The sequence below is a fragment of the Pristiophorus japonicus genome, chromosome 26 (assembly GCF_044704955.1).
Source record: "Pristiophorus japonicus isolate sPriJap1 chromosome 26, sPriJap1.hap1, whole genome shotgun sequence".
Classification (NCBI taxonomy): Eukaryota; Metazoa; Chordata; class Chondrichthyes; family Pristiophoridae; genus Pristiophorus; species Pristiophorus japonicus.
In genome coordinates this window covers 17,535,578-17,560,554 of record NC_092002.1, presented here as the reverse complement: position 1 = coordinate 17,560,554, position 24,977 = coordinate 17,535,578, and the positions used below count along the sequence as shown (strand labels likewise).

The window sequence follows — 24,977 nt, the reverse complement described above, 5'->3', positions numbered from 1 at the left end:
TCTGTACAATGGGAGTGAATGGGAAGGGGTTTAGTCCATGGGGATTCTGTACAATGGGAGTGAATGGGAAGGGTTTTGGTCCATGGGGATTCTGTACAATGAGAGTGAATGGGAAAGGGTTTAGTCCATGGGGATTCTGTACAATGGGTGGGAATGGGAAGGGGTTTAGTCCATGGGGATTATGTACAATGGGTGGGAATGAGAAGGGGTTTAGTCCATGGGGATTCTGTACAATGGGTGGGAATGGGAAGGGGTTTAGTCCATGGGGATTCTGTATAATGGGTGGGAATGAGAAGGGGTTTGGTCCTTGGGGATTCTGTACAATGGGTGGGAATGGGAAGGGGTTTGGTCCATGGGGGTTCTGTACAATGGGAGTGAATGGGAAGGGGTTTAGTCCATGGGGATTCTGTACAATGGGTGGGAATGGGAAGGGGTTTAGTCCATGGGGATTCTGTATAATGGGTGGGAATGGGAAGGGGTTTGGTCCATGGGGATTCTGTACAATGGGTGGGAATGGGAAGGGGTTTAGTCCATCAGGATTCTATAGTGGGTTGAGAATGATGACGAGATCATTTATCTGGAACTAAATGCAGCTCACTTGATTAATTGGGAGAAAGGTTTGAATTAGTGATTCAGGTTTTACCCTGGACTAATGCAGGCACGTAAAGCAGGAGGATGAATGTCGCAATCTAAAGGAGTTCTTGCATTCTGTTGACGGGGCGTTAACATGAATAAATCTCCCCTCTGGTGTCAGGTTGCCCGAATGCCTGCGAGGCAGGGTTTGGCCTGGCTGCTTGCTGCGCTGTGAGCTGGTGCAATGTTGCAGCCGCGTTATTTACTGCCGTGCGAGGCTAAAGATTGTCAGCGCACAGCCTGGCTCTTTGAAGAACGGAGGGGGAAAAAAATGCAATATTTCTGCACCGTGTCACCAGACATAAGCAGCCTGTCATTTCCAGGGAGAGAGCCAGTCTTTGCCGACCATGTTCTGTAGTTGCAAGGTTAACCTCATGTACTGAACGCCATTGCATTAGCATTGGCTGCTTCAGTAGCGACAGGCTCCTGCTGCATACATTGGGCCCTCAGTACAACAGACTCTGATGTAGCTCAGCATTAGATCTAACATTCAGCGTTCATGGCCTTGTCTCTTAGCAGACAGACCGTACAAAATGCCCTTGCGCTAACACAATTCTCACTGTAACTCCCTCTGATATACCACACAGTGCCTCTGGCTTTCTCTCTAATAGAGAAGCCATAGAAAATGCTCTCTTGATAGTACAGGCTTCACCCTGACACAGTTTGATGAACCGTGACATCTGATATTACATACATTCCTCGTGGCTCTCTGCACCAGCAGGGAAAACCATACCCGCGCTGGAACTCAGTGCGATCCTCTCTCGCCCTACGTACCTCATGGAGTCATAGGGATACAGGGCGCAGAAGGAGGCCATTCAGCCCATCGTGTCTGCACCGCGACCAGCTCGATCCCACTATCCAGCTCTTGGTCCGTAGCCCTGTAGTACACGGCACTTCAAGTGCACATCCAAGCACTTTTTAAACGTGGTGAGTATTTCTGCTCGGCTAACTAGAGTTGGAGCCGCAGAGGACGTAAAACGGATCCCCGTTTGTGGAGGTCGTGTGGAGCGAGGCCGTGGGGGGACTTAAAGACGCGGAGCGAATATTGACACTGCTGTGTCCACCAATGAATTGAGCCAGGGAGGGGTCGAGACTTGCAAACAGAGTCTCCCAACTACAGCACGATTATTTCCCCAGCCTAATGCAGTGAGTGGAGGATAGTCACGTCATAGAGCGTATGTGTGATCTTCAAGCGTGATTCATAGAATCACAGCAGTTTTTAGCACTGAAGGAGGCCATTCGGCCCATCGTGTCCGCGCCGGCTGACAAAGAGTTACCCAGCCTAATCCCACTTTCCAGCTCTCGGTCCGTAGCCCTGTAGGTTACGGCACTTCAAGTGCACATCCAAGTACTTTTTAAATGTGGTGAGGGTTTCTGCCTCTACCACCCTTTCAGGCAGTGAGTTCCAGACCCCCACCGCCCTCTGGGTGAAAAAAGTTCTCCTCAAATCCCCTCTAATCCTTCCACCAATTAATTTAAATCTATGCCCACCCCGACCCCTCCGTTTGTTGAGCCCTCTGCCTAAGGAAAATAGGTCCTTCCTATCCACTCTATCTAGGCCCCTCATAATTTTATACCTGACCACAGAAAATGTCCACAAATTGACGGCAGTGCGTGAATCAGCGATTGGCTCCACAAGTCGGGATCCACAGTTAATGCCGAGCTTTCTGCCGGAAAGATTCCCTTCCTTTTGGAGTTGGCTCGGGACACAAGAAAGAACTAGAAATTATTTGGCAGGAGGGTCGGTAACCAGAGGACACGACTGAAGAGAATTGCCAAAAAATCCAGGAGGGAAATGAGGTGTTTTTTTTTACGCAGCGAGTTGTGATCTGGAAGAGCGTGTGGAAACAGATTCAGTCGTAACCTTGAAAAGGGAATTGGAGATATTCTTAAATAGGAGAAATATGCAGGGCTGTGGGGAAAGGGCAGGGGGCGTGGGACTAAATGGAAAACTCTTTCAAAGGGCTGGCACAGGAACGATGGGCCAAATGGACTCCTGCTGTGCTGTACGATTCTATGATATAGCGCCTTTCATGACCACCGGATGTCCCAAAGCGTTTTACAGCCAATGAAGTACTTCTTGAGGTGCGGTCACTGTTGTAATGTGGGAAACGCGGCAGCTTAATAGCGCACAGCAAGATCCCAGAAACAGCAACGTGATAATGACCAGATTATTTTTTTTCAGCGATGTTGAACATCAGAACTTATAATTCTGCGATGGATAGGTCTTTGTAACCGTGGGAGGCTATTTCCGAGGTGTGCAACTTTTATTTCCCCTCTTTCCTGCTCTCTATTTCCCTTGCACTCCTGTTTATTTGCCTTAGCTTGTGCTCAAGTCACAAACAACTGCTGGGATTAGCCTCCTCCCATCAACCCCCTCCTCAAAGTGTTCCTGGACCCCTCCCCCTTGTGAGCAACAGCACCAGTAAAGAGTCGCGGAGCAGGCGGAGGATGTTGATGAATGTTTGGGGGCATCCAAAGCAGAGGAGGACACTCCATAGACCCTCGCGGTTGACAAAGGCCTTTGTAAGGTCAAAGAAGGTCATGTATAAGAGCTGGTGCTGTTCCCTGCATTGTTCCTGTTGTAATGTCTGTAGCCCCACACTGTGGATGTGGACGTATTGTGTTACTGCAACTAAAGGGGACTAAATGAGTCAGCTGACCACAAGCTACCGGAACTTCTGAGATGTTGTCTGCCTTTATAGAAAGCTGACTATGCTATGCTCTGTGAATATATCACACCTGCAGTTGTCGTGCTGCAAAGATCATGTAGGGGCCGAAATCCGCACTGTGACTCCGGGAGGAGCTCTTCGGCCACAGGGAGAAGACGGTTGAGGAGGACTGTAGCGACAACCTTCCCAGTGGCTGATAGCAGGGAGATTCCCCTTTAGTCGCTGCAGTCGGACTTGTCCCCTTTTTAAAAAATGGTCACGATCACTGCATTTCTGAGATCTCCCGGCATGCTCTCCTCCCTCCAGATGAGAGAGATGAGGTCATGTATCCGCGCCAACAGCGCCTCTCCGCCATGTTTTAGCGCCTCAGCAGGGATTCCATCCGCCTTCATACCCTTGGTGTTCTTGAGCTGTCTTATGGCTTCCGCTGGGCGGGCCACATTGTTCGCATGCCAGACACGAGACTCCCAAAGCAAGCGCTCTACTCGGAACTCCTTCACGGCAAACGAGCCGAAGGTGGGGAGAGAAAACATTACAAGGACACCCTCAAAGCCTCCCTGATAAAGTGCAACATCCCCACCGACACCTGGGAGTTCCTGGCCAAAGACCGCCCTAAGTGGAGGAAGTGCATCCGGGAGGGCGCTGAGCACCTCGAGTCTCATCGCCGAGAGCATGCAGAAATCAAGCGCAGGCAGCGGAAGGAGCGTGCGGCAAACCAGACTCCCCACCCACCCTTTCCCTCAACCACTGTCCCACCTGTGACAGAGACTGTGGCTCTCATATTGGACTGTTCAGCCACCTAAGGACTCATTCTAAGAGTGGAAGCAAGTCTTCCTCGACTCCGAGGGACTGCCTATGATGATGATGAAAGAGTAAGGCATTTTTAATAGGGATGGCCATATTTGTTCTTGAACGCAGGTTACAAGTGTCAGGTTACTGTGCTTTGTTCTAGCAACTGATAGCGGCCCGTTTGATCAGCACCCCATCCACCACCTTCAACATTCACTCCCTCCACCACCGGCGCCCCCTGGCTGCAGTGTGCACCATCTACAAGACGCACTGCAGTAACTCGCCAAGGGTTCTTCAGCAGCACCTCCCAAACCCGCGACCTCTACCCCCGAGAAGGACAAGGGCAGCAGGCGCATGGGAACACCACCACCTCCACGTTCCCCTCCGAGTCACACACCATCCCGACTTGGGAATATATCGGCCGTTCCTTCATCGTCGCTGGGTCGAAATCCTGGGGAGCTCCCACAAACAGCCATGTGATAAAGCGGTGTTGGCTGAGGGGATAAATATTGGCCAGGACGCCGAGGATAACTCCCCTGCTCTTCCTCAAAATAGCACCATGGGATCTGCTACGTCCGCCTGAGAGAGCAGACGGGGCCTCGGATTAACGCCACATCCCAAAGACAGCACCTCTGACAGTGCGGCGCTCCCTCAGCACTGCACTGGGAGTGTCAGCCTAGATTTTTGTGCTCAAGTCCCTGGAGTGGGACTTAAACCCACAACCTTCTGACTCAGAGGCGAGGGTGCTGCCCACTGAGACACTGCCGTGCCTCTCTATTGTCCACTCGGCCTTCTACACAGCCTCGACTGATGTGCAACCGTTGCCGTGGTTTCTGCGCCGAGATAGCCACCGACCCAAACAGCGTTGAGGAGCAGCAGTAAACCGATATCTGATTGGTGGACTCCCATCCACTCCCAGTGCAGCGCTGAGGGAGTTCTGCACTGCCGGAGGTGCCGTCTTTCGGATGAGACGTTAAACCGAGGCCCCGTCTGCTCTCTCAGGTGGGTCATTGAATAGATTTAAGACAGAGATAGACAGTTTCTTAACCAATAAGGGAATAAAGGGTTATGGGGAGCGGGAAGGGAAGTGGAGCTGAGTCCATGACCAGATCAGCCATGATCATATTAAATGGCGGAGCAGGCTCGAGGGGCCGTATGGCCTACTCCTGCGCCTATTTCTTATGTTCTTATGTTCTTATGTTAAAAGATCCCATGGCACTATTTTGAAGAAGAGCAGGGGAGTTATCCCGGTGTCCTGGGGCCAATATTTATCCCTCAATCAACATAACAAAAAACAGATTATCTGGCTACTGTCACATCGCTGTTTGTGGGAGCTTGCTGTGCGCAAACTGGCTGCCGCGTTTCCCACATCACAACTGTGACTCCACTCCAACAGTACTTCATTGGCTGTAAAGTGCTTTGAGACGTCTGGTGGTCCTTAAAGGCGCTCCAGAAAAACCTAAGTATATATTTACAGAGCGGAGACACAGCCATAACCAATTGGTGACTTGCACCGACAGCACACGGAATTTCTGGCAAGTCCGCATCCTTGCTTCATTCGGCCTTTGATGGAACCCTGTGTTGAGCTGCGAAAAGCCTTGATTAACTGTGCTCAGAGGTATTGCATCCAGGTTAACGAGGGGGTCACACGTAGAACTGAGTTTCCACCCATTTACAGGGGTTAAAGTGGCAAAGCTTCAACCTGACGCGAAATGGATCACTCTGTTATTGCTGTAAGAGGAAGCCAAGCACTGTATATAATTCCTAATTAGACTCAATAAACTGAGCGCTCATTATAGCCCTCAGGCTGTCTGTATGATATGAATTTGTGTATGAAACGTATCAATGTATAAAGGGATTAGCTGCAAAGAAAGAAAAGTCAAACAATTATTAAGCCCCTTTCAGCAATGTAGAGGCTTTGGGCAGCTCAAAATCTGCCAATTAGTCTTCTCTATAATTAAAATAACATCCAACTATATCCACTCTACTGCAGAGAAATATTGTTTGTTTTCCTTTATGATTTGGTTTTTTTTTTCAATGCAGTGTGTTTGCTCATTTTTATCGCTGTTTCTTTAATTATTTTCTGATCCTCTTTGGGCCTGCAGCTCCCCATTATCATAAACTATTCTGCGGCAATCATTCCCATGGGCCTCTGCAGTTCTTGATCTGTAAAATGGGCGCTATCTCTGGGGAGACTGTTCTGTAAAATGGGCGTCATCTCCGGGGAGTCTGTTCTGTAAAATGGGCGCTATCTCCGGGGAGACTGTTCTGTAAAATGTCCGCCATCTCCGGGGAGACTGTTCTGTAAAATGTCCGCCATCTCCGGGGACTGTTCTGTAAAATGTCCGCCATCTCTGGCGAGACCACACTGTAAAATGGGCGCTATCTCCGGGGAGACTGTTCTGTAAAATGGCTGACGAGATGGTCCCCAATTCATTGAATGGGAGGTGCGTGTGTGTGCGGGAGTATATTTAAGTGTGTGTGCACACGCATGTCTGTCTATCCGTATCTGAAATACTTTTGCTTGCCTGTGTGTTTCTGCATGTTATGTTTGTCTAACTATGTGTGTTTTCAGTGTGTATGTTTCTGTGAGTTTCTGTGTGTGTGTATGTGTGTGTGTGAATCTGTGTGTGTGTGAGTGTGTGTGTGAATCTGTGTGTGTGTGTGTGTGAGTGTGTGAATCTGTGTGTGGGTGTGTGTGTGTGTGTGAGTGTGTGAATCTGTGTGTGTGTGTGTGTGAGTGTGTGAATCTGTGTGTGGGTGTGTGTGTGTGAGTGTGTGAATCTGTGTGTGTGTGTGTATGAGTGTGTGTGTGTGTGTGTGAGTGTGTGAATCTGTGTGTGTGTGTGTATGAGTGTGGGTGTGTGTGTATGAGTGTGTGTGTGTGTGTGTGTGAGTGTGTGAATCTGTGTGCTTGTGTGTGTGTGAGTGTGGGTGTGTGTGTATGAGTGTGTGTGTGTGTGTGTGTGAATCTGTGTGTGGGTGTGTGTGTGTGTGTATGTGTGTGTGTGAATCTGTGTGTGTGTGTGTGTGTGTGTGTGTATGAGTGTAGGTGTGTGTGTATGAGTGTGTGTGTGTATGAATCTGTGTGTAGGCGTGTGTGTGTGTGTGAATCTGTGTGTGGGTGTGTGTATATGTGTGTATGAGTGTGTGTGTGTGTGTGAGTGTGTGAGTGTGAGTGTATATGTGTGTGTGAGTGTGAGTGTGTGGGTGTATGTGTGAGTGTGTGTATGTGTGTGTGTGCGTGTGCGTGTGTGTGTGTATATGTGTGTGTGTGTGTATGTGTGTGAGTGTGTGAATCTGTGTGCCTGTGTGTGTGTGAGTGGGTGTGTGTGTATGAGTGTGTGTGTGTGTGAATCTGTGTGTGGGTGTGTGTGTGTGTGTATGTGTGTGTGTGAATCTGTGTGTGTGTGTGTGTATGAGTGTGGGTGTGTGTGTATGAGTGTGTGTGTGTATGAATCTGTGTGTGGGTGTGTGTGTGTGTGTGAGAATCTGTGTGTGGGTGTGTGTATATGTGTGTATGAGTGTGTGTGTGTGTGTGTGAGTGTGAGTGTATATGTGTGTGTGAGTGTGAGTGTGTGGGTGTATGTGTGTATGTGTATATGTGTGTGTATGAGTGTGTGTGTGCCTGTGAGTGTATATGTGTGTGTGTATATGTGTGTGTATGAGTGTGTGTGTGTGTGCCTGTGTGTGTATATGTGTGTGTGTGCCTGTGTGTGTATATGTGTGTGTATATGTGTGTGTGTATGAGTGTGCGTGTGCCTGTGTGTGTGTATGTGTATATGTGTGTATATGTGTGTATATGTATGTATTGATGACTGTGTGTGAGTCTGTCTGGGGTAGCGGTACATAGTAAACACCTGTGTAACAACCCACACAGTACACTGTTCTGATAGCCCACCCACTTGCATGTCCAGTTTCCAAACTTTTCCTGACAAAAGTAGCACTTCAAATTTTTCTTTCAAATAATTCAAAGGTATGCCCTTTTTCAATGGATGGTTAAACCCTGTGAGTGAGCTGCACCTCCATTGCAGGAGTCTCTCCCCCCCGCCCCAGAATGTAGAAGAATCATTCATACATAAATATAATGTCGAGAGTGATGGGAGGGAGAGTGGGGGAATGAGAGAGTCGAACGTACAAATGAGGAGTGGAGACAGGGTGAACAAATTTGTTTGAAGCAAGTTATAAAATGATCATAACAAACAAAGCTTCTTGGAGATAGCGTGGCGCTCCCTACAACCAGACTCTGTAACTCTCTCAAACAGCAGATTAAAAACACAAATTAGACAACAGCTTGGATTTATTTAGCACCTTTAATGCAGTAAAACGCCACAAGGTGCTTCGCAGGAGCAGTTATCAAACACACTTTGACACCGAGCGACGTAAGGAGATATTAAGGCAGGGTGGGTTTTAAGGAACGTCTTAAAGGAGTAGAGATGGAGAGGTTTAGGCAGGAAATTCCAGAGCTTAGAGCCCAGGCAGCTGAGGGCACACTGGGGGAGGGTTTTCAACTGGGGATGTGCAAGAGGCCAGAATTGGAGGAGCACAAAAAATAATGCACTCAGAAAAATATGTATTTTATTTAAAAAACAAGATTATAGTTTCTTGCTAATCAGAATCTATTTGCACACGGAGATAGCAATCAGGTAATAGAGACCGTCTCTCTATTATAACCTCACAGTAGCCAGATTCTGTTGTGATAAATAGCAGAATATTTGGGATTTGTGCAAACTGACTGGGAGAAAAGAACAAGTCTCCATTGTAATAAACCTGCAATAAGCAGAACGTAATTCTGACGACAGCGCAGGAGTGCACTGTACCATTATCATAAGCTCCGAGCAGTCCCTCAGAATCGAGGAAGACTTGCTTCCACTCTTAAAATGAGTCCTTAGGTGACTGAACAGTCTGATATGAGAGCCACTGTCCCTGTCACAGGTGGGGCAGATAGTCGTTGAGGGAAAGGATGGGTGGGACTGGTTTGCCGCACGCTCTTTCCGCTGCCTGCGCTTGATTTCTGCACGCTCTCGGCGACGAGACTCGAGGTGCTCAGCGCTCTCCCAGATACACTTCCTCCACTTAGGGCGATCTTTGGCCAGATACACAGGTTTGGTCTGATGGGGGGTGCTGAGGGTTGTAGCAGGGAGCTGTGAATAGGAAGGGTCAGTCTCGAGGGTGAGACCGTCTTACAAGACCTGATTATCCCTTGGCCGAGGTAGGAGATACTGCACTCAGCCGCAAGGAGTCCTGCCTTTCCTAAAGAAATCACAACATCAGAGAATGGTTGCAGCTCTGAAGAAGGCCATTCGGCCCGTTGAGCCCGTGCTGACTCTCAGCTAGTCCCACTCCCCCGCCCTTTCCCTGACCCTTGCCGTCCCGCGGGGGAAATTGTATGCGGCGATGCCAATGACAGCTTCACGGGTCTTTTTTCAGACAAAGACCCTAATTCAGTGATATTTAATGGCCCATCTCGCCGGGTGCTAAATATTCATTTCATTCGAACTCTGTGCCCAAAATGGGGCGCGCGGCAATTTTGCCCCCTCCATTTTATTTTAGCTTTTTTCTTCCTCTTTTACCTCTTCATCCAATCCTTCTTCCTCTCGCTTTTTATTTCACTTTCTGTACCTGATTTGACATTGAATTCAATATTCGAACTGGTACTTCCTGGTTCAGACTCTGCGCTGCTCATTGACAATTCTTCAATCTGATTGGTTAAGGAGACACACAGTTGCTGGCCCTGTTCACACAGGTCCTAGATTCCCTGGAGGGAGTGCAGTTCTGAAAGTTCCAGTGCAAAAGCCCATCGAAAGTCTCTGGGCAGGTGTAATGAATGGCTGGCAGCGTTTGCTCAGCACGACAAAATCCGGGCCATTCAATATTGTAGATTAGCCAGGTGGGTAGCAGCAGGGGACATAACTTAAAGCATATCTTTAAAGTCTGATAAATGTTTGGAATTATCTGCTCACTGGGGTAGTTCGGACAAAAAGATTACAGGTGTTCAAAATAAAGCTGAATTTTCTATAATGGGAGAGTTAGGGTACTAGGGGGATGGGCCTTGATGGGAGAGTTAGTTACTAGAGGGTTGGGCCTTGATGGGAGAGTTGGAACATTAGAGGGATGGGCTTTGATGGGAGAGTTGGAACATTAGAGGGATGGGCCTTGATGGGAGAGTTGGAACATTAGAGGGATGGGCCTTGATGGGAGAGTTGGAACATTAGAGAGATGGGCTTTGATGGGAGAGTTAGTTACGAGAGGGTTGGGCTTTGATGGGAGAGTTGGAACATTAGAGGGATGGGCTTTGATGGGAGAGTTGGAACATTAGAGGGATGGGCCTTGATGGGAGAGTTGGAACATTAGAGGGATGGGCTTTGATGGGAGAGTTGGAACATTAGAGGGATGGGCCTTGATGGGAGAGTTGGAACATTAGAGGGATGGGCCTTGATGGGAGAGTTGGAACATTAGAGGGATGGGCTTTGATGGGAGAGTTGGAACATTAGAGGGATGGGCTTTGATGGGAGAGTTGGGACATTAGAGGGATGGGCTTTGATGGGAGAGTTAGTTACGAGAGGGTTGGGCTTTGATGGGAGAGTTAGTTACGAGAGGGTTGGGCTTTGATGGGAGAGTTAGTTACGAGAGGGTTGGGCTTTGATGGGTAAAGTTAGAATATGAGAGGGATGGGCTTTGATGGATAAAGTTAGAATATGATAGGGATGGGCTTTGATGAATCAAATGACCTTTTCTCATCCTTGAGCTTTCTCTAGTTTTACGAGTTGGTTGGGTGTCCAGTGACTGAGCCAATGCAATCGATACTTCATTTTAATGATTGCGTAAAATTTCAAAACAAGGTCACCCCCTAACCTTCATGTCTCTCTGGGGTGCAGCCTAAGCTGACCCATGGATTTGTTACTCGTGTCCAGTTTACCGGATGAACTTGCAAGGAGGCACTTTTTACAATGCCCCTGATCCCCTTGGTGGCCCCCACAGTCTTGTTAAAGTGTCCGTCTCAATCAGAACGAAATCGGAGACGTATGCGGGGTGCTCTCGATCAGCCTGCGAACATCCCATAAACAGCATAGCGGCGCCAATACATCATACTTAGCCGAGACCGATGGGGGGGGGGGGAGGGGAGAGAGTCCAGAACAAGAGGGCTTGGCCTGAGAATTAGAGCCAGGCCGTACAGGGGTGAAGTCAGGAAGTACTTCTGCACACAATGGGTAGTGGGAATCTGGAACTCTGTCCCCCAAACAGTTGTTGGCATTGGGGGGGGAACTGGGTCAATTAAAAATGTCAAAATTGAGATTAGCAGATTATTAAGGGTTACAAAACTAAGGCTGTGGCTCAGTGAGTAGCAGTCTCGCCTTTGATTGAGAAAGCTATGGGTGGAACTCCAGTAACTGAACCCATAATCTAGGCTGACACTCCAGTGCAGTGCAGCACTGTCGGAGGGGGAGTACTGAGGGAGTGCTGCAATGTCGGAGGGGCTGTACTGAGGGAGTGCTGCACTGTCGGGGGGGCATTACTGAGGGAGCGCCGCACTGTCGGAGGGGCAGTACTGAGGGAGTGCTGCACTGTCGGAGGGGCAGTACTGAGGGAGCGCCGCACTGTCGGAGGGGCAGTACTGAGGGAGTGCCGCACTGTCGGAGGGGCAGTACTGAGAGAGTGCCACACTGTCGGAGGGGCAGTACTGAGAGAGTGCCGCACTGTCGGAGAGGCAGTACTGAGGGAGTGCTGCACTGTTGGAGGGGCAGTACTGAGGGAGTGCCGCACTGTCGAAGGGGCAGTACTGAGGGAGCGCCGCACTGTCGGAGGGGCAGTACTGAGAGAGTGCCGCACTGTCGGAGGGGCAGTACTGAGGGAGTGCTGCACTGTTGGAGGGGCAGTACTGAGGGAGTGCCGCACTGTCGGAGGGGCAGTACTGAGAGAGTGCCGCACTGTCGAAGGGGCATGCTGAAGGAGCGGCGCACTGTCGGAGGGGCAGTACTGAGGGAGTGCTGCACTGTCGGAGGGGCTGTACTGAGGGAGTGCTGCACTGTCGGGGGGGCAGTACTGAGGGAGCGCCGCACTGTCGGAGGGGCAGTACTGAGAGAGTGCCACACTGTCGGAGGGGCAGTACTGAGAGAGTGCCACACTGTCGGAGGGACAGTACCGAGGGAGTGCCGCACTGTCGGAGGGGCAGTACTGAGGGATCGCCGCACTGTCGGAGGGGCTGTACTGAGGGAGTGCTGCACTGTCGGAGGGGCAGCACTGAGGGAGTGCTGCACTGTCGGAGGGGCTGTACTGAGGGAGTGCTGCACTGTCGGAGGGGCAGTACTGAGGGAGCGCCGCACTGTCGGAGGGGCAGTACTGAGAGAGTGCCACACTGTCGAAGGTGCCGTCTTTTGGATGAGCCATTAAACCGAGGCCTGTCAGGCCTCTCAGGTGGATTTGAAAGATCCCGTGGCACTTTTTCGAAGAAGAGCAGGGGAGTTCTCCCCGGTGTCCTGGCCAATTAATATCCCTCAATCCACATCTGGCCATTATCACATTGCTGTTTGTGGGAGCTTGCTGTGCGCAAAGTGGCTGTGTTTCCTAAAGTACAACAGTAACTGCATTCCTAAAGGAATTAATCGGCTGTAAAACGCTTTGGGATGTCCTGATGTTGGGAAAGGTGCTATAGAAATGCTAGTCTGTTCTTGTATCACGGCAGGTAGATGGAGTTAAGAAACAGATCAGGCAATTGAATGACGGAACAGGCTCGAGGGGCTGAGTGCAGGCCTGACTGAGCTGGGGCAATGAGCTTCCAAACTTTTGCTAAAGGAGACTGTTGCTGACGCTCGGATCAATGAATCTTAACTTTTAATGTGTAAGTGAATGAATAATCAGTCCGAGTCAGTGTGCGGTTGGAGAGGGTCAGTCTCTGGAACACGCTGCCTCTCGTCCCCAGGCACGGTTTGTTGGCGAGGCTACGGCTTGTGGCAAAATGGGGGATGTGAAACCAAATCGCGATGTAAAGGGAGCAGGAAATGCCGATCAGTGTCTCTATCAGTGTGTCCTTGATGTGCGGGAAAGTGTACTGTATGTCGGTAAAAGAAACAAAGAAAGGATTTGCATTTATATAGCCCCTTTCACGTCCTCAGGACAACCTAAAGCACTTCACAACAAATTAATTATTTTTTGAAGTGTAGTCACTGTGGTCACGTAGGAATCGCACTGTAATGTATTTGCTTCATGGGTTCTCTGCTTAAGAATTCACAGCAGCACATTGCTATTCAGAACTAGTTAGTTTATGAGCAAAGGTTTAACAATCACACCACACATCACCAGTTCATCCGCCAGGCTCACAACTGCATACCTCATCGTGGATTCCCCCGAACCCAACTGGCCGGGGTTTTATTGAGTCTTGTGAACATCACATGACTGGCGAAGTCACACCCAACTCAACAGCTCCACCAACCCGTGAGCATACTGACGGGTGCACGCATTACACGCGGCAGCCAATACGCGCACAGCAAGATGCCACAAAGAGCAAGGCGTTAATGACCCGGATCCTCCGTCTGCGTGATGTTCGTTGTGGGAGAAACATTGCGATTCCCCCTAGCCTTCAGGTCGTACAGAATACACTCTGCCAACTCACATACTGAGGGACAAACTGTAAACGAGGGTTATTAAAGGTAAAAGTTAGCCAACAACAGGAAATCAATTTGGCAGATTTTAGCTCCTCGGGTATAAAAATAATGAGAGAGCGCTAACTCTTCAGTAACTCTCAGAACTGTGCCCACAACACAGACTTGTTCGCGATGTTTAGTCCACAGCAGGATCTGCATTACTTCCATTGAACCATAGACCCAGAGCTATCACTCTGCCTGGCCCCTGGATTGCGGTGGGCCGGAGGATGATTGGCTGATAGCTATGCTTCCTTTGGGTCAGATACTTGGTTGATCAAACTAAAACTTGCCGTGCATTTTGGGTACCATGGCTAATTTATATTACAGCATGAATGGAACAAAGAGGCGGGGCTGGGGTTATGCAACAACAATAGTGCCACACCCACAGGCTCAGAACCCTATTGTTAAACTGGCATGCTGGTCCTGTTGACGTCGCCCCATTTATTCCCAAAATTGTATCTTTGCTTTCCACCCCCAGGCTCAGTGTATCAAGCACACAGGCCCCACCTTTATTGCTGACTGGCCCCGCCTCCTTGACTGACTGGCCCCGCCTCTTTTACTGATTGATTCTGCCTACTGTACTGACTGACCCCGCCTACTGTACTGACTGACCCCGCCTACTGTACTGACTGACCCCGCCTACTGTACTAACTGACCCCACCTACTGTACTGACTGGCCCCGCCTACTGTACTGACTGACCCCGCCTACTGTACTAACTGACCCCACCTACTGTACTGACTGGCCCCACCTACTGTACTAACTGACCCCGCCTACTGTACTGACTGACCCCGCCTACTGTACTAACTAGCCCCACCTCCTTTCATACAGACCCGCCTCCCTCATCAAATGGACCCTTACTGACAGGCCCCACTCCCGTTACTAACTGACCATGCTTCCTTTACCAACAGGTCATGCCTCCTTTACTGACAGGCACACCCGCTTTACCGACTGGCCCCGCCTTCTTTACCAACTGGCCCTACCACGTTTCCTGACAGGCCTCGCCTCCTTTTCCAGCTGACCCCGCCTCCTTTACTGATGGACTCCGCCTCCTTTATCAACTGGCCACACCTCCTTTATGACATGCACCACCTCCTTTACTGACTAGCCACGCCTCCTTTACCAATTGACCCACCCCTTTATGTCTGGCCCCGCCTCCTTTACAGACTGGCCCCGCCTCTTTTGCTGATCTTATTTTGAGTGACCAATTCCCCTTTTCTCTTCATAGAACCACTGGAACCGAGACCATGATGACACGGGGTCGACGCATTCAGGCACGCCCGGGCCCTCCAGTGGTGGGCTGGCGTCACACAGCGGAGACAACTGCAGTGAACAAGGTAGCTCGCTCGCTGTCCGCGCCGGCCTGCGTGTATTGTTAGATTTGCCGTGGTGGTCATCGCCAAAACAGAAACTGCTCGGGCTTTCGAAACTGCCAGCCAAGCGGCTATTCCACCGTGGACACATTTGATAAGCGGCTGCAGCACTTTTCGTTTCACCCTTAAATCCGTTTAAAGCAAAGCACCCTGTGCAGCGCTGAGCCAGCCAGGATGGGAAGATCCCAGCTTCGATCCTCTATCTGCGCCCCATGAGCTCACCTCAGTCAGGGCTGTGGGGGGGAGGTGCTGCAGTCGGCCTCGGAGCTCCCTCCCGGGACCTGGGTCCCAATTACTGACCGCCTACTGCCTCTGGGCTTTACAATTAGGCCTGGCCACGATGCCTCATGCAGCTGAATAGCCATGCCGGGAGAATGGCCGCTTGGGTAAGGTCACGACCCCCAACAAGAGTCAACACCTTCAGGCACCTTAATATTTGTATTTTCATGAATTGGTACTGAAAGTAAGATTATAGTAGTTACAACAATTGCCGTAGCAGTCCAAATTACAATGGATATGGAGGTTAATATTTGTATTCCCATGTATCGGACAGTTGCAGCAATGCTGGATTCTCCAACAGAACCCCCTGACTCCCTCATGTGTTTATCCAGCCTCCCCATAAATGCATCCATTGCTACTTGCCTCAACCACTCCCTGTGGCAGCGAGTTCCACATTCTCACCACTCTCTGCATATAGACGTTTCTTCTGAATTCCCTATTGGATTTCTTGGTGACTAGCTTGTACTTATGACCCCAGTTTTCATCCCGCGGCACTATTTCGAAGAAGAGCAGGGGAGTTATCCCCGGTGTCCTGGCCAATATTTATCCCTCACTCAACATAACAAAAAAAAACAGCTGATCTGGTCATTATCACATTGCTGTTTGTGGGAGCTTGCTGTGCGCAAATTGTCTGCCGTGTTTCCCACACTACAACAGTGACTACACTCCAAAAGGTACTTCATTGGCTGTAACGCTCTTTGAGACGTCCGGTGGTCGTGAAAGGTGCTATATAAATGCAAATCGTTCTATCTTTCATTCTTTATAATATCATAAATCAGTCAGTGCTGCTGAATGTTGAGATACCTGCGCACATTGTGGCTGAATGATGCATTCAGTCTAAGGCTATGGTCATACCAGGCAGACAATGGGTGGAACTGGATCGATTCCCGACCTGGCAGTACTCGGTCTACATTGGCTGACTCCGGCTCAAGCTCCATGGGTTGGGAGCAAGAACTTGCACTTCTATAGCACCTTTCATGATGTCTGAAAGTACCTCACAGTCAATGAAGCGCAGCCACTGTTGCAATGTAGGAAACCCGGCAGCCGATTTGTGCACAGCAAGTTCCCACAAACAGCGTTGCGATAATGACCAGATCGTCTGTTTTAGTGATGTTGATTAAGGGATAAATATTGGCCAGGACCCCAGGGATAACTACCCTGCTCATCTTCAAAATAGTGCCATGGGATCTTTTACATCCACCCGAGAGGGCAGACCGGGCCTCGGTTTAACATCTCATCCGAAAGACGGCACCTCCGACAGTGCGGCACTCCCTCAACACTGCACTGGTGCTCATCCTTGTTTACAAATCCCTCCATGGCCACGCCCCTCCCTATCTCTGTAATCTCCTCCAGCCCCACAACTCCAAGATGATTGCACTCCTCTAATTCTGCCCTCTTGAGCATTCCTGATTATAATCGCTCAACCATTGGTGGCCGTGCCTTCTGTTGCCTGGGCGCCAAGCTCTGGAACTCCCTCCCTAAAGCTCTCTGCCTCTCTACCTTTCTCTCCTCCTGCAAGATGCTCCTTAAAACCTACCTCTGCGACCTTTTGGTCTTCTTATGTGGCTTGGTGTCAAATTTATTTGTTTTATCTTAAAATCCTGTGAAGCACCTTGGGACCTTTTACTATGTTAAAGATGCTATAGAAATACAAGTTGTTGTTATTGTTGAAGTGGTATGCACCTTTGAAGTGTACCACTTCAAGGTACAGCAGCGTTGGAGGGCGACGGCAGCGAAGAGGGCGACCGGATTGGATGTCACCATAATCCAGGTCGGTGATTGGAGCGTAGGCAGGTACAGCAGGAGCGGCGAGGTCGGGGCGAAGGAGCGGCGAGAGATTGTAGAGGGATCTGAACAGGGCCCAGGAGAGGTGTGAGTTCGGGACCCAGAAGAGGCGAGGGCCCAGGGGCAGCACGGGCCCAGCCCACACTGCGATATGTGTGCGCACTAGGTCCGTGCAGCAGAGCAGGCCTCCAGTCGTAACCCTCACCACTGGACCAAGACCTAGCTCTGTCAAGCCCCGTGTGGTGGCTGGTGTGCAACGGCCACCCCACGCTAAAAAAATCCACGCACAGGCATCTTCCACCCCTTCAACATGTAGTTCGGGATCAGGAATATTAGGTCCCTCATTGAAACACCTGGGAACTCATCCCTTTTTGGTGTGGAAGCAAGTCATCCTCGATACGAGGGACTGCCTATGATGATGATGATATGTGTCGGACTTGATTCTCAAAATATCCCTGCACAAAGCAAAATATGATCCTGTGAATTCACACTATCATCGTCATCAAAAGCAGTCCCTCAGAATCAAGGAAGACTTGCTCCACTCTAAAAGTGAGTTCTCAGGTGACTGAACAGGTCCAATATGGGAATTACCGTCTCTGTCACAGGTGGGACAGACAGTGGTTGAGGTTGAGGGAAGGGGACTGGTTTGCCGCACACTCCTTCCGCTGCCTGCGCTTGTTTTCTGCATGCTCTCGGCGACGAGACTCGAGGTGCTCAGCGCCCTCCCAGATGCTCTTCCTCCACTTAGGGCGGTCTTTGGCCAGGGACTCCCAGGTGCCGGTGGGGATGTTGCACTTTATCAGGGAGGCTTTGAGGGCGTCCTTGTAACGTTTCCTCTGCCCACCTGGGGCTCGCTTGCCATGTAGGAGTTCCGAGTAGAGCGCTTGTTTTGGGAGTCTGAGTCTGGCATGCGGACGATGTGGCCCGCCCAATGGAGCTGGTCGAGTGTGGTCAGTGCTTCGATGCTGGGGATGTTGGCCTGAGCGAGAACACTGGTGTTGGTGCGTCTGTCCTGCCAATGGATTTGCAGTCAGCTCACAGTGATAATGCACAGAGTGCATAGTTCATTAGCATCATCATCATCATAGGGTATGGTGAACACCGCTCACACTGATGGTGTACACCGTTCACACTGATGTACATAGCTCACACTAATGGTGTACAGCGCTCACATTAATGGTGTACATCGCTCACACTAATGGTGTACATCGCTCACATTAATGGTGTACATCGCTCACACTAATGGTGTACATCGCTCACATTAATGGTGTACATCGCTCACATTAATGGTGTACATCGCTCACACTAATGGTGTACATTGCTCACATTAATGGTGTACATCACTCACACTAATGGTGTACATTGCTCACATTAATGGTGTACACCGCTCACAGTGAAGGGGCACATGATGGAAAGCAGCAGTACTGCACTGGAGTGTTGGTCCAGATTTATATGCTCAAGTCTCTGGAGTGGGACTTGAACCCACAACCTTCTAATTCACAGTAGCGAGAGTGCTGCCCACTGAGACACGGCTGCCACCTATCTGCACAGAGCCCTGCTCCCTCATGAGGAGCTATAAGCTCTGGGCACAGCTGCCATTCAGTGACCCTCCCTAGTTGCCCTGAGGAGGTGACAATGGACCTCCTTCTGCAGAGCCTGAGTATACAACTGGGCTGGGTCACCATCTCTGGTCGAAGGTATCCCTGGAGGTTTCATCACATGACCTATCACCTCCAACTGCCCCACCCGATCAAACAGCCTTCTTCACCCATCTCCAATATTTTTATAACTCATAGGAAGGACCTAGCAGAGAGGTCAACACCAGGGGGTATAGATTTAAAGTCATTGGTATAAGGGTTAGAGGGTGGTATAAGTGGAGGAAGTGCATCTGAGAGGGCACTGAGCACCTCAAGTCTCAACGCCGAAATCAAGCGCAGACAGCGGAAAAAGCGTGCAGGAACCAGTCCCACCCACCCCTTCCCTCAACTACTGTCTGTCCCACCTGAGACAGAGTCTGTGGCTCTCATATTGGATTGTTCAGCCACCAGAAAACTCATTTCAGGAGTGGAGGCAAGTCTTCCTCGATTCTGAGGGACTGCCTATGATGATGAGAGGGGAGTTAAGGAGAAAAATGTTTACCCAGAGGGTGGTGGGGGTCTGGAACTCGCTGCCTGAAAGGGTGGTAGAGGCAGAAACCCTCACCCCATTTAAAAATTACTTGAAGTAGCCTCCAGGGATACGGACCAAGAGCTGGAAAGTGGGATTCGGCTGGGTAGCTCTTTTCCGGCCGGCGCGGACACGCGGGGCCCAAATGGCCTCCTTCTGTGCCGTAAACGTCTATGATTCTAAGAATAAACAAAAGTGTTCAAAACGAAATGTAAAAATCACGCAATATTTTTAAATACCCCGATGATGGATAGACTAGAGAAGATGGGGTTGTTCGCCTTGGAGCAAAGAAGGTGAAGGGGAGATTTAATAGAGATGTTGAAGATTACGAAGGGTTTTGATAGAGTAGATAGGTAATTGGCACTAGTTAGGAGAGCTGATAACCAGGGGGCACAGATTGAAGATAATTGGCAGAAAATTCAGGGGCAAATGAGGGAAGTTTTGTTAACGTAGTGAATTGTTATCGGGAATGCGCTGTCTGAAATATTGGTAAAAGCAGATTCAATAGTCACTTTCAAAAGGGAATTGGAAATATAACAACAACAACTTGTATTTATATAGCGCCTTTAACATAGTGAAACGTCCCAAGGCGCTTCACAGGAGTATTATGTGATTAAAATTTGACACCGAGCCTCAAAAATAGAAATTAGGGCAGGTGACCAAAAGCTTGGTCAAAGAGGTGGGTTTTAAGGAGCGTCTTGAAGAAGGAAAGAGAGGTAGAGAGGCGGAGAGGTTTAGGGAGGGAGTTCCAGAGCTTGGGGCCCAGGCAACAGAAGGCACGGCCAACAATGGTGGAGCGATTATAATCAGGGATGCTCAGGAGGGCAGAATTAGAGGAGCGCAGATATCTCGGGGGGTTGTGGGGCTGGAGGCGATTACGGAGATAGGGAGGGGCGAGGCCATGGAGGGATTTTTAAACAAGGATGGGAATTTTGAAATCGAAATACTAGAAAAGGAGAAAAAACTTGCGGGCTGTGGGGAAAGAGCCGGGTTGAGTGGGACTAATTGGATTGGTGTTTCGAAGAGCCAGCAGAGGTAGGATGGGCCGAATGGTCTCCGTCTGTGCTGTCTGATTGGAAGATGATATTTCTCCCATGGATTGCTTGCAGCAGTGTCCGGCAGATTAATCGTTAATTGCCGGAGACTCCAGGACAATCCCGGTGGATTGGCAACCCTATTACTGAGTGAGTGGCTCGGCCATCTCACAGGGGATTGGAGCCAATGCAGTGCTGAGGGAGCACCGCACTGTCGGAGGGGCAGTACTGAGGGAGCGCTGCACTGTGGGAGGGGCAGTACTGAGGGAGCACCGCACTGTCGGAAGGGCAGTGCTGAGGGAGCACTGCACTGTCGGAGGGGCAGAGCTGAGGGAGCACCGCACTGTCGGAGGGGCAGTACTGAGGGAGCACCGCACTGTCGGAGGGGCAGTACTGAGGGAGCACCGCACTGTCGGAGGGGCAGTACTGAGGGAGCACTGCACTGTCGGAGGGGCAGTGCTGAGGGAGCACCGCACTGTCGGAGGGGCAGTACTGAGGGAGCACCGCACTGTCGGAGGGGCAGTACTGAGGGAGCACCGCACTGTTGGAGGGGCAGTACTGAGGAAGCACCGCACTGTCGGAGGGGCAGTACTGAGGGAGCACCGCACTGTCGGAGGGGCAGTACTGAGGAAGCACCGCACTGTCGGAGGGGCAGTACTGAGGGAGCACCGCACTGTCGGAGGGGCAGTACTGAGGGAGCGCCGCACTGTGGGAGGGGCAGTACTGAGGGAGCACCGCACTGTCAGAGGGGCAGTACTGAGGGAGCGCTGCACTGTGGGAGGGGCAGTACTGAGGAAGCACCGCACTGTCGGAGGGGCAGTACTGAGGGAGCACCGCACTGTCGGAGGGGCAGTACTGAGGGAGCGCCGCACTGTCGGAGGGGCAGTACTGAGGGAGCGCCGCACTGTCGGAGGGGCGGTACTGAGGGAGCGCCGCACTGTCGGAGGGGCAGTACTGAGGGAGCACCGCACTGTCGGAGGGGCAGTACTGAGGGAGCGCCGCACTGTCGGAGGGGCAGTACTGAGGGAGCGCCGCACTGTCGGAGGGGCAGTACTGAGGGAGTGCTGCACTGTCGGAGAGGCAGTACTGTCAGAGGGGCAATACTGAGAAAGTGCCGCACTGTCGGAGGGGCAGTACTGAGGGAGCACTGCACTGTGGGAGGGGCAGTACTGAGGAAGTGCCGCACTGTCGGAGGGGCAGTACCGAGGGAGCGTTGCACTGTCGGAGGGACGGTACTGAGGGAGCGCTGCACTGTCGGAGGGGCGGTACTGAGGGAGTGCTGCACTGTCGGAGAGGCAGTACTGTCAGAGGGGCAATACTGAGAAAGTGCCGCACTGTCGGAGGGGCAGTACTGAGGGAGCACTGCACTGTGGGAGGGGCAGTACTGAGGAAGTGCCGCACTGTCGGAGGGGCAGTACCGAGGGAGCGTTGCACTGTCGGAGGGACGGTACTGAGGGAGCGCTGCACTGTCGGAGGGGCGGTACTGAGCGAGTGCTGCACTGTCAGAGATGCTGTCTTTCAGATGAGAAATTAAACCGAGTCTGCTCTCTCAGGTGGATGTAAAAGATCCCACGGCACTATTTCGAAGAAGAGCAGGGGAGTTATCCCTGGTGTCCTGGGTCAATATACATCCCCCAATCAACAGAACAAAAACAGATTATCTGGCCATTATCCCATTGCTGTTTATGGGAGCTTGCTGTGCGCAAATTGGCTGCTGCGTTTCCCACATTACAAAAGTACTTCATTGGCTTTGGGGCATCCGGTGGTCATAAAAGGTGCTATATAAATGCAAGTCTTTCTCCCACACCGTGTGAGACTGGAGTCGGGTGAGGGTGGCAGTGCCCGTCCCGGAAGGATTGGTGAACCAGGTGGTTTCGGACAGAGTCCGTGGTCAGTAGGGACCAGGGTTGGCCCGCAGGTGACCAAGTTTGTTTAGTTGCAGTGGTGGGATTTGACTTGAAGCCTTGTGTGCTGTGGGGCCCCACCATGCGAGTGTAGCCTGACTGAGCTGTGGGACCAAGCATTCCACTCAAAACCTCAGCTTCACCTTATAACGCTCCCGGAGGGTCCAAGGAATCTCCCTCACCCTCTTCCATCCCCCTCTCCCTCCCCATCCCTCTCTCACTCCCCTCCCCTCTCCCTTCCCCTCCCTCCCTCGCTCCATCCCTCTCCCCCTCTCTCTCCTTTCCCCTCCCCTCTGCACCCCACCACCCCCCCCCCCCCAGCCTATTGCAGTGTAACCCCGGGCAGAGTCCACCTGGGACCTTGGATTGCCAGTTATACTGCCGGTAGCAGAAACCAGGGGTGGGTTGGATTCGAAGCTTTTATTATTTTGCGTTTTTCAAGAGGACCGGGAGTCTCCTCCTCTCCCCTTCCCCCGTTTATATTACAGCATTCACTCTATAGATCATTAAAGATTTAGCATTCAGAAATATCCCGTGTCAGAGGTTGCCGTGAGGGGGGAGTGCGGCTGCTGAGTAAAGCAGGCAGTAGTTCGAGCCTGGCTCCCCTCCGCCGCTGATTGCAGACCGCCAGGGAGTCCAGTGCTTTCAACTTCATCAGAATTCACCGCTTAATCAATAAAGTATTGGAGCAATAATTAAAGGCACAAGACAGGAAAATCAGCCTCATTTTTAATTTAATATCCACAGGAGCAGTGATCTCTCACTTACTGGGCAGATAGAGTGGGAATCGCAGCTCGCGTTAATGAGAGAGAAGGGGTTAGGAGCGGCTTGAAGATTTGTCAATGCAGCACTCAGCAAACTGTTGGGAATTAGCAACTGCAATAACAGAGTTACGGATCATCCCGTCTCTTTGCAAGAGGTTGATAATGAAATGGTTTTGTGCACAGAGGTCCATTCTGTGTGTGTGTGAGTGTGTGTGTGTGTGTGTGTGTGTGTGTATGTATGAATGAATGAGTGTGTGTATGTGTGAGTGTGTGTACGTGTGAGTGTGTGACAGTGTGTGTGAGTGGAAGTGTGTGTGTGTGAGAGAGTGTGAGTGCGTGAGTGTAAGTGTGTATGAGTGTGTGTGTGAGAGAGTGTGAGTGTGTGAGAGTGTGTGTACGTGTGTGTGTGCATGTGTGTGAGAGTGTGAGTGTGTGAGTGTTAAGTGTGTGTGTGCATGTGTGTGAGTGTGTGAGTGTTTTATGTGTGTGTGTGTGTGTGTGTGAGAGTGTGAGTATACACATTTATGTGCGGCAAGCAATTCTTGGATCAGGAAGCCCTCTGTAGGGGGCATTTAGCAGCAGTATGTTTTGCTGCTGCCTCAATCACAGGCCTCCTGTTACTGCCATTAGAGGAGAGGATTGTCTCGGGCCCTCATTATACCGTTCCCCGCCTTGTCCTTCACATATCCCTGTCAGCGACCAAAGACTTTCTCAGGCTTCAAAATGCTCCCCCTCCCCGCCTCCCCCCCCCCTACACACAACTCCCTCCCTTTCATATCCGATTCACAGACGTGATGTTCTGTGGATTCCCGGGGAGGTGGTTTACAGAACGTGGAACATTCCTCCCCTCAGGAAAAAGTTCCAAACAGTTCTTATTCTGGTTGTTGGAAGTTTCACTGGAAATGTTAAAGGGACATCACATGAATACTGTGTAATTCTTAAAGGGACATCACATATATACAGTGCAATGCTTAAAGGGACATTGCATACATTCAGTACAAATCTTAAAGGACACCACATATATACAGTGCAATTCTTAAAGGGACATTGCATACATTCAGTGCAAATCTTAAAGGGACACCACATATATACAGTGCAATTCTTAATGGGTACAGCAAGCATATAAGGAAAATCTCCATTGATTACCTCCCAGAAGTTTGGTAGTCCGAAGCCTTGATGAGACATTGACCCAAATAGACATTCGTCGAGTACAGGAGATGTTGGCGAACACACGACAGGGAGGGGGGAGAAAGTGGACATCAATGGGGAAGGAAAAGGAAAAACAGCAAAGATTGTGGTGGGTGGTGTGTGTGTCGGATCGGGGGGAGGGTGCGGGGGGGGGCGTTGTGCGTGGTGGGTCTGCTTGGAGTTTTTGACAATAGCCAGGTCCAAACCGAGGCCTTAAAGGCAGCAAGGGAGGTGGCAAGGTGGAGGGGATTTAAGGACGGATTCCTAGAGGAGGGGGCAGAGAGAGAGAATGACCTGTGCAGGTGAGGGGGGAGAAAGGGTGAGCCCATGGTTGGAGGAGCAGAGGGGGGGGTATAGCTGGAGGAGGGGGGCACAGCTGGAGGAGGGGGGACACAGCTGAAGTGATGGAACGGTAGTAGGAGATTATTGAGGAAGACTGGGGGATTGCATACATGAACGTGAAGTAGGATTACATTCCAGTTATGTTATCAGCCATCAGTCCAGCATATTGCAGCGCCTTATATAATAGAGCAAATATATGATACATATGATCACTAACCAGTGGCAAGAGGTGTATGTCTGCAAATGATGGGCAAGGAAAGGATTACGATACTTTTCATGGTTGAATAGCCGATGAGAGAGTGTGATGAAGTATGAGCCTGCGGGCAGCTGATGCCATAGCACCATGCCAGCATTTTCCTTGTTTTCAAATCCCTCCCCATCTCTGTAACCGCCTCCAGCCCTATAACCC

The 24,977-nt window shown here is 50.6% G+C and overlaps 1 protein-coding gene across 5 annotated transcripts in view; it reads left to right on the top strand.

Moving 5' to 3' along the window:
* Positions 1-24,977, top strand: part of LOC139239226 (homeobox protein Meis1-like) — a 271,442-nt gene that overhangs the window by 165,333 nt on the left and 81,132 nt on the right. For all 5 annotated transcript variants that reach the window (XM_070867906.1, XM_070867907.1, XM_070867905.1 and 2 more), the window contains exon 7: positions 14,962-15,070. In XM_070867906.1, coding sequence (XP_070724007.1) covers positions 14,962-15,070 — 109 coding nt within the window. The remainder of the gene's footprint in view (positions 1-14,961; positions 15,071-24,977) is intronic.